Source organism: Pan troglodytes, chromosome 10, assembly GCF_028858775.2.
Source record: "Pan troglodytes isolate AG18354 chromosome 10, NHGRI_mPanTro3-v2.0_pri, whole genome shotgun sequence".
Lineage (NCBI taxonomy): Eukaryota > Metazoa > Chordata > Mammalia > Primates > Hominidae > Pan > Pan troglodytes.
The window spans coordinates 114,462,980-114,473,275 of NC_072408.2; the positions used below are offsets into that span (position 1 = coordinate 114,462,980).

The following is a 10,296-nucleotide window of genomic DNA, read 5'->3' on the forward strand; positions in this document are numbered from 1 at the left end:
TTGTTTATTCATTCACCTATCAATAGACACTTTAGTTGCTTCCACTTTTTGGTTATTGTGAATAATATTGTGTTGCTATGAACATGGGTGTACAAATATCTGTTCAAATCCCTGTTTTTTGGGGTTTTTTTTGTTTTTGTTTTTTTTGTTTTTTGACACAGAGTCTTGCTCTGTTACCCAGGCTGGAGTGCAGTGACATGATCTCAGCTCACTGTAACCTTTGCCTCCCAGGTTCAAGCGATTCTCCTGCCTCAGCCTCCCAAGTAGCTGGGACCACAGGCATGCGCCACCATGCCTGGCTAATTTTTGTATTTTTAGTAGAGACAGATGCTTGCCATGTTGGCCAGGCTGGTCTTGAACTCCTGACCTCAGGTGATCCACCAGCCTCAGCCTCCCAAAGTGTTGGGATTACAGATGTGAGCCACCGCGCCTGGCCTCAAATTCCTGCTTTCAGTTATTTGGGGGTATATTCCCAGAAGTGTAGTACTGAGATTTTTGAACTCAGATTTGTCTCACTCCAAAGCACAGGTTCTTAACCCTGTGTTTACTGTCTGGCTTAATAAATGTTGGAAATATTTTCAATAATCCTTGATACTCAAGATTTTCTGATTGGCTATCAGTAAATCAAAAAGTACAGTCAGTCTACATTGTATACACCCACACACACACACACACACACACACACACACACAGTGTTCTAGTTAAATGAGGATTATACCAAAATCTGGTTTCTCAGGACACAAGCATTTTTTTTTTAATCTTAAACTGATTACTTTGCAGAAGAGAGGGCTCTCTCTCTCTCTGTACCAAGGCAGAGAGCCTGATTAGCCTTGTGCTCTTCCGCCCTCCTCCTTGACCATGGTCACTCAAATTGCCCCATGAACTTGACATCCACAGTGGCTTTTCTGTGGCCTACCACCTTGGCAGTGAGGCCTGCGTTTCACAATCCCATTTTAATCTTTTCAAGTTCGTTGTCAGGCAGCTTCTGTAGCATATCTCGTGATATACTAATGTTGCCTGATGCGACGTGAGCCCCAGCTGGGAATACAGGCTTAGAACACCCATGGCAGAGAAACTGCCTCTTTCAAACATATATATATATACACCTACAAACACCCCTTTGCAGACAGGGCTTTGGCTTTTACAGACAACAGCTCTGCCTCCGCCTTCCCAGCCACTACCTGGAGTGTTTCCAAGAGAAATATCTGCCCTTTAAGATAGTCACATGGAGGGCAGGGCAAAGCCAGCTGCCCCTGTCCTTTCTGTGCACTGCTTCCCCTGTGCTGTGGATGCTGCAGCCCGCTAATGGTCACACACCATGTGGATTTGATTACTGGCAGATTGTGCTGCAAATAGAGGCTAATTTAGTAAAAAGAGTGGTAAAGAAAGAAAACAACACTTGCGTTTGTAACTCCAGGAAATACAGGCGTTTAGATGCTAAGAGCCACGTTCCAAATGTCAACCAGGACCTCCGCAATGTTACCTCTGTATTACATCTAACCGTTTGAGACAGCTGTGGGATTTTATACAGAGGAGAAACCCATTCCACAAATGCATGGCTTAGCCAGCAGTTTTTTCCTAGTAAACCTGTCCCAAACTATTCAGTCATGAAAAGAGGCCCTGGAGCTTCTTGTGGCCCTTTCAGGATGTCTCTTGAGAAAAAGAAAAAGCTGGTTCATCAGATTGAATCTCAGCTGTTGTGGTTAAGTTCAACAGTGCATCATGATGGAAAGAACACAGGTTTGGAAACCAAAGGATTTATTCGCTAGTGTTATTGAGTAGCCAGTATTTCCTAGGAGCTGTATTCATCAGAATATAATAAGAAATTAGAGGAGCTGGGCACAGTGGCTCACGCCTGTAATCCCAGCATTTTGGGAGGCTGAGGTGGGAGGATCACTTGAAGCCAGGGGTTTGAGACCAGCCTGAGCAACATAGTGAAACCCCATCTCTATAAAAAAAAATACAAAAAAAAAAAAAAAATAGCCGGACATGGTGGCGCACACCTCTAGTCCAAGCTACTCAGAAGGCCGAGGCAGGAGAATCACCTGAGCCCAGGAGGTCAAGGCTGCAGTAAGCAGAGATCATGCCACCGTACTCCAGCCTGAGCCACAGAGTGAGGCTCTGTCAAAAAAAAAAAAAAATTAGACATGGTCTCTGCCCTTGAAAAAATTATAATCTAGGACAAGGGTCAGCAGACATGTTCTGTAAAGGGCCAGCTAAATATTTTCAACTTTCCAGACCACACAGTTGGCTTTGTACCTACTTAATTTTGCAAAAGGAGCCAGAGAATATGTAAATGAATGGTATGGCTGTGTTCCAATAAAACTTTATTTATAAAAACAGGTGGTGGGCCACATTTGGCCTTCAGGCCTATAGTTTGCCAACCACTAGTCTAGGGAATGAGAGCTCCAATCCCAGTTCTGTTAGTAATTAGTTGTGTGGAGATAGGCCAGAGGCTAATATACAGTCACCATTCAATAAATACTATCAAATATTATCAATGTAGGTTATATTATGCTTTTATTTTCCACTAACTTGTGCTGAATGACACTAATATACAAAGCAAGTGCCAGGTGTGCTGATGGGGGGTGCTGTGTCCTCAGATTCAGATAGGCAACTCGGAGCCTCAGTTTCCCCACCTGTACCAGGAAGCCTCGTACTCTGTGATTCTAAGAGCAGGATTCATGTTGAAAGAATGAAAAGATTTCTAAGCCAGGTGCAGTGGCTCACCCCTGTAATCCCAGCACTTTGGGACGCCCGCTTTGGTGGCTGAGGCAGAAGAATCACTTGAACCCGGGAGGTGGAGGTTGCAGTGAGCCGAGATCATGCCGCTGCGCTCCAGCCTGGACAACAGAGCGAAACCCTGTCTCAAAAAAAAAAAAAAAAAAGAATGAAAGGATTGCTAAGATCTCTTCCAGCTCCAGGATTTGTGCATCTATATGGACATTTGTGGGATAACTAGCCCACTCACTGATAAACTTCATCAAGCTTTATAAGCCTCTTGGAGACCACAGAATTACCACATGCATCCCTGTCCTAAATGGCACAGCAGAGCACGATACCCCTGTAGTCCACCCCCTTGCTTTTGTAACTTGGAAAACTGAGGCCCAGAGAAGTGATTTGATTGGCACAAGGCCAAGGAGTGGAGGAATGGACTCTAACCCTTTGATAGCATGAGCTGCAAAGTCATACCCCATGGGTGTGTGCTGGGGAATCAGAGACATTCTGCAGCCAGTCTTCCTTAGCAGATGTGTGCCATCATTAGCTCTGAAGGCATAATCTGAAAGGTGCTTTTCGGAAGCGTAACCATCTCCCATTTCCTCTCCACTCTCCACAGTTTCTTGGAGTCACAGAGCTCTCAGCATATTGCGAAGGCTACTTTCTCAAAAACATGATGGTCCTCATTGAAAACGAAGCATTCAAGCAGCTCCTGTATGACAAAAATGGTGAAGGGACTGGCCAGGATGTGCTCCAGGACTTACAGAGGACGTTGGCCATCAGAATTCAGTCCATCCACTTGTCGTCTTCCAAAGGTTCCGTGGTATGAAACGCCTAGTGCAGGGAATGCTTCCCGGGAACTTTCCAGTTCTCCTGCTGCATTGGCTTTACACAAACACAGACAAATTCCACCTGGCACCTGTTTTTGGCTGGGCCAAGGAGCTGCCTCTACTGCTCCCATGTGTTCCTGTTGAAAAACAAAGGACTTTCCACTGGTCTGCAGATCAGATCAGCTGGGTCCAGAGTTTAATGGGCAACTGGACAACCAAGTTAACCCCAATTGAAAGCACCCCTAGGACCATTGAACACCCACTGCCAGGGACCACTGTCCAGTGAAGGATTGAGGCCTTTTAAAGGTCACTCAGGTTCCAGGTTGGCAGTTGGAGGTCTTCACCGTACCAACCCTGAAGAGATTGTATTACACATTAAGGACCTTGGTAGCTGTGCTTCAGCAAACATCAACCATGGTAGCAAATTGGTGAGGCTGTGACCAATAATGAGGAAATAATCTGGCAAATTTTTAGGGGTGGGAACTTTTTTAAATGTTCATTTAAAAAAAAACAAAAACAGGGCAGTCTTGTAGTTTAAAATATATTTCTAAAAGCTTAACAGTTCGTTTTCAACTAAATTGTGTTTAGGGATCTGTGTTTGAGATTTTTCTTTATTTCTTTTTTTTTTTTAAATAGTAAGTCACAGGTCCACACTGTGTAAACATGCATCTGATAAGATACTGCTGATATTCTAAACAAGTTGAAATAATCTTGCCTTAGTGATCATGATTACACAAAAGAGGTGCACTGCCAATAAGTATCTCTAATTCAATAGTTGAAAGCAACCTGCATGCTAATCGTGGTTTCGGGGTGAGAATAAAACACCCCCACATAACATGCATTTGCATGGGCCCGAACCTGTGAAATGTTACGTTTGTGCTTCATTTTTGCCAAGGTAAAAATGTTCCATCATTTCTAGCTAAAACTCCATTTGGTGAAACCAACATATCCATTTCTTTTCCTAGTTACGGATGATTTGGGGATGCTTTTGCAGAAATGTGTTCATAGATGATGCTGAATGGGGGAGGGGGGCAGCACGTCAGAGAATTTACTATTAATCCCAGAGTTTTCTCTGTATTCTCAGAAGATGTTAATAGTTTGTTACTAGCCAGAGAGTATGACTATGTTAGATTATTTTTAAAGATGAAACATGTATGATAGGATGGATTCTTTCTGTATTCTGAGAGTGTACAGTACAGGATTATTATAATGAAAGTTTATATCAACAGGGTTTCGTTGGCTCTGCCATATATTATAAGCAAAAGAGATTGGTAAAGTGCCACAGTATTCCAGATAACTTTTCAGTTGCGGCCTTTCTTCTCGTTCTTTAATTTGAAACCTAGATACATGCAGTAAAAACTAGGAGAATGACTTTTACCCTTGGGGACAGCCAAGTTTTGTTGATAAACCTATTTCCTAGCATGCCTTCAGGAAGTTGTGCCAGACCCTAGATTGTGAAGGACCCACTGTTCTTCTGTTGTACGAGCTCCCTGAACCATTGTTCAGAGGACCAATGTCGCATCGCTTCATGGGCATGGCCCATGGAGCATCTGGGTGATATCTGTCTACAGTATTGGCTCTTCTGCGAGGCTGATACACAAGGCCTCTCTTCCACATGATCATTTGCAAACCTCCCCCAGCCCCTACCATCCAATGTGGAAGGAAAACAAGAACTGCCTGAAGAAGAGTCCAAGCTACAGATACACAGCGTGTGCATTGCGGCTGTCACCTTCCTCCTCCCTCTTCTGTATCCTCAGAGATGCTGCGTGGATGTTTCCTTAACCTCAGCTGACTTCCCTGTGAATGTCTAATGCTAGTTCAGGGCCTCCAGGCATTGATTTGTACAGTGGTAACTCCCAATGAGGCTTCTGTTATCATTTGGTGTGCTTTCTCTGTCATTAAAAGAAATGATTTTCCCAGGCCGTGCATCGTGTGTGTGGTTTGAGTGGGCTCTTTATCCCAATAGTTCAAGCCTCAGAACTTCACTCAGTGAAGAGATTGGACAATGTGGCCCTGCAGAAAAAGCCAAGGGAAATGAAGATGCTAGATAAAAGACAAATGTTCCTGTTGCTGGCGATGTGGCAGCCAAGCCCTAGTCCCCATGCTGCATACACTTCTGAGTGACACCCTTGGATCTTTTTCTCATCAGGCAGAGAAGCTACAGGTGCCGCCATCTGGACACCGAGGTAGCACTGCCTAAGGCAGAGAACTCGCCTGCAGAGGGTGGAGTTCTGGCTGTTACTCATGTGTCTTGATGACACTTTCTGAGGATGGGGGGATGAGAAGGACAAGTTATCTCCACATGGTGTGTCCCCACCAAGGGCCAGCATGAGCTGGTGCTAGGGGATGGTGGCAGCATTATGGGATGGGGGTGGGGGTCATGGAGGGATAGGCAGCTCTCTTCTTGGGTGTCATCATTGCTGAGGTCAAACCAAGTCCCCAGCAGCTGTGCTGTGGCTCCTGACCCAGCCTGGGCCCAACCCAGGCATGTGCGCAGATAAATCCCCCTGGCCAATCCACAAAAACCTACAAGCAGGTCAAGGGAGAGGCCCAGCCAGCCCTGGGAGACCTGGGCCATTGAGGCCCGGTAGAGAGCTCACATCGCCCCACCTCCCGGAAATGACTGCTCAAGCCCGCTTAGCAATCCAGGCCTGTTCCTTCTTTAGGAAGCAACCAAGTGCCAGGGGCCAGAACTGTGAGTCAGGCCAGGAAAGCAGAAGGTCTTTTTACTTTTGACTGTGTGTCACCCTCGGTGTAGCCTCAAGGTGAGTAGGCATTTTTGATTTATTGCTTTTAGAATGATAAAGTGCATGCTACCCCATTTGCCTTTTACTTGTCTGACAGGTGGCTTTGACATTCATGCCTCAGCAGAGTCCATACAAGGGTCCATTAGCATCTTAGGGTGTGGAGGAAAGCGCGGGGGGCGGTGGGGGGCTGCCTGCCACAAGTTCTCTCCACCCCTTCTATTTGCCATGGGACACTAGAAGGAGTGTGTACGTGCAGCCGCCCCCAAGAAACACAAGGACATGACTTAGCTTCTGTGCCCACCCCCATGGCCATTGGTCTTACATATACCATACCTGCATATCATTCAAGAAGGAGAATCCACTCAAAATGAACATCAGGATGTGAGCTCCCATCACGGAGATGCCCAGGCAGAAACCAGAAGACGATGCAGTCAGCGTGGGGGCGGGGTTGGAGGAGGAGCTCTGGGGCCTCCTCTGCACTGAGATTCTGTGATTCTGCTTTTGTTCTGTGTTCCCCGTTCTGCGATTCTGCTTTTGGATCTCACATTGTTTCTTCCTGTAAAGCCCTTGGCAAAAAGTGCTATCCGACTGTATGTTGTCATACCAAGACTTTCATCACACAGTGTTTTGCCAGCATCCGGCTGTGCGGATAAAGGGTTCTTTGAGAAAATCTATTTCACGAGTCTTGGGTGAATTCTGCCTTCAGAATTCAGCACCCACCTCCCTCCACCCCCACCTTCAGTCACAGACGAATGAATAGTCGCAGAAGTGCTCACATCCTCCCGCTTCTAGTTCTTTCTGCCTAGCCCCTACACAGTCTCCAAGGCCAGCAGTTTCCTGGGTTTCTCCACTCAGGGAGACATCTATTGCGCACCTTCTGTTGGCAGCACTGATTGCTGAGCCCTGGACTCCAGCACAGACGTGAAAACCCTGTTCCAACTGGATCCAACCCCTGACTAGCTTTGAGACTTTGGACAAGTTACTTACTCTATCTAGTATTCACCTTCCTCTTTCAAAAAAAAAAAAAAAAATGGGTTTAACTATAACTGGTGGCCGGCCGCTGTGGCTCACGCCTGTAATCTCAACACTTTGGGAGGCCAAGGTGGGCAGATCACTTGAGATCAGCAGTTCAAGACCAGCCTGGCCAACATGGCAAAACCCCATCTCTACTAAAAAATACAAAAATTAACGGGGCGTGGTGGCGGGCACCTGCAATCCCAGCTACTCAGGAGGCTGAGGCAGGAGAATCGGTTGAACCTGGGAGGCAGAGGTTGCAGTGAACCAAGATTGTGCCACTGCACTCCAGCCTGGGCAACAGAGCAAGACTCCGTCTCAAAAAGGAAAAAAAACCAAAAAACAAAAACCTATAACTAGTGAATAGTGTTGTTGGGAGGATTAAAGGAGATATTTTGTACGAGTCCCACACTGTTAGTAGCAGGGAAAAGGCTTTTCTAAACTTCTAAGACTGAGCAGAAGGAAGGGGAAATTGATGATTCATACAAGGAAAGGAAGGCTAATGACTTTGCCTTCATTTCTAGAACTTTCTACAGCAGCGGTTCCCATGGTGATTTGTGATTCTCTAGGGTTTTGCTACTTATTCCGAGGAGTATAGGGAAATTCCCCCCAAACTGAGCTCTTTTGTGATTCTAGTTCCTAGCACAGTGCTTCACACAAAGTAATCAACAAATGTTTGCAAATGGAAGCCAAGTACACCTGGATTTCCTTTCTTATAAACATCATATTTTCAAAAGATTAGAGTTGCAGGGATTCACGCTTCCAAATTCCTTGTCTACACAGGAATGTGAGATTCACATGTGTGACTTGGATGACACAAGACTCCCATGGTGTGTGTCTAAGGTCCAAGACCCCACAAATGGCTGAGCAGGGCCCACGCCCGCCAGAGCCAACTCTCAGTCCAGGGCTTGAGGACCACAGCTCTGTGGAGAGGGAGAGGGTAGCCACAAACCCCCAAATGAAACAAACTGCTAGATATCCCTCCAGAAAAATCTGGGACTGCTGTCCTCCTCAAGTTAGTAGGCAAACCCATATGCCCTGTGCTGCCACTTGAGTGTGTGGACACTCATCCCCCACCCCTCCACCAAGAAACCTCCCTGGTGGAACTTCACGTCACCTCTGTTCCTCCCAGCCTAGCCAATGCCTTGAATAAAGCAGCACGTGCCTTTGGCCGGGGCCATTGCAGAAGCTGCTATGATGCCTATTTTTTCCACCCTCTTTAAAAATAACTCAACAGATTTTGAACTTCCTGCTTGGCAGAAAAAAATAGAACTCATACTCAGCAATCACATTGCGCTTTAGTTCCCATCACTGATGAGGCAGGCAGATAACGAGTGCCCTGTGAAAGGACACATCTCCAAGTTTAGCCCTGAATCTGAAAAGACAATCTGTCTGCGTGAATAGGCAATTAGAAGACATGCCCTGATGTCATTGGTGCGTTCTTTGGATGTTGCTTTTCAGAGCTAACCTTCAGATGAGTTCTGAATTTTAATGCTATGGAAAACCTCTGGGATGAAGAGCTACAAAGGGAAGAGGCTGATTGGTACAACGGAGGGGCTCTGTGCTGGGCACCACATCTCACCCCTGACCCTGAATCTGTCATCTGCTACCTGGGTGACCTTGGCCAGGCCTCTTCTCCATCTGGACCTGTTTCCTCAACTCCTTCTGACTTGATGTCCTGTGGGCCTAGACTGGAACCTGTCACACTCTCCTTACCACACTCCTATATTAGAACCTTGTGAGAACATCATTTTGTGTAATAGAACATTCCAGATTGCATCCAGGAGGATTTAGCAAAAGGGACCTTTTTCATCATTTCACAATGATGCCTTCAGCAAAACAGGCTCCCAGCAGGAAACCAGATAAAAGCATTAGAATGAGGCTTCAGCTATCTCACCATGAAGATGGCATCTCTCTAGATCATTGCTACATGACTACCATCTCCTTTTTGGTTTGGGGTTTTTTTTTTCACTTTTTATTTTGAAACAATTACAGATTCGCAGGAAGTTGCAAAGATAGTACAGAGTAACCCAATGGTAACATCTTAGATAAATTTAGTACAATATCCAAACCAGGAAGTTGACATCGCTACAATGTGCGTGTATGGTTCTGTGACATCTTGCCACGTGTGGATTTGTGTAACCACCACCACGGTCACTCTTCCCTCACCGCAAAGATCTCCCTCATGCTACCCCTTTGGAATCACTCTGGCCCTTCCTCCACCAACTTCATCCCAAACCCCTGGCAACCATTAATCTGTTTTCCATCTCTATAGTTTTGTTATTTCAAGAATGTTAGGTAAATGAGACCGTATAGTAAGCGGCCTTTGGAGATTGGTGTTATTATTATTATTATTGACACAGGGTCTCATTCTGTCGCACAGGCTGGAGTGCAGTGGTGTGATTTCAGCTCACTGCAACCTCCACCTCCCAGGCTCAAGAATCCTCCCGACTCAGTCTCCCAAGTAGCTGGAACCACAGACATGAGCCACCATGCCCAGCTAATTTTTATTTATTTATTTATTTATTTATTTTTGTAGAGATTGGGATTTTACCATGTTGCCCAGGCTGGTGTCAAACTCCTGGGCTCAAGCAATCCTCCCACCTCAGTATCCTGAGTAGCGGGACAACAGACATGCACCACCACTACCAGATCACTTTTTAAAAAAAATTTCTGTAGAGACAGGGTCTCGCCATGTTGCCAGGACTGGTCTCAAACTCCCGAGCTCAAGCAATCTGTCTGCCTCAGCCTCCCAAAATGCTGGGATTACAGGTGTTAGCACCTCAAACGGCGAGACTGGCTTTTTGCACTCAGCAGAATGCCTCAGAGACCCATCCAAGGAGGCTGCATGTATGGAATGCTTGTTCCTTTTCATTATGAGTAGCATTCCCCGGTATCCTGTCACCTTTTAACCAGAGAGAGACAGGGACTTTCTCTGTCACCCAGGCTGGATTACAGTGGCGTGGTCACGGCTCACTGTAGCCTCA

The 10,296-nt window shown here is 46.0% G+C and overlaps 1 protein-coding gene across 4 annotated transcripts in view; it reads left to right on the forward strand.

Moving 5' to 3' along the window:
• Positions 1 to 5,474, forward strand: part of ABTB3 (ankyrin repeat and BTB domain containing 3) — a 341,276-nt gene extending 335,802 nt beyond the window's left edge. For all 4 annotated transcript variants that reach the window (XM_016924110.4, XM_016924109.4, XM_003313906.7 and 1 more), the window contains one exon: positions 3,338 to 5,474. In XM_016924110.4, coding sequence (XP_016779599.1) covers positions 3,338 to 3,547 — 210 coding nt within the window. In that variant the 3' untranslated portion in view covers positions 3,548 to 5,474. The remainder of the gene's footprint in view (positions 1 to 3,337) is intronic.
• The last annotated feature ends 4,822 nt before the right edge of the window (positions 5,475 to 10,296 follow it).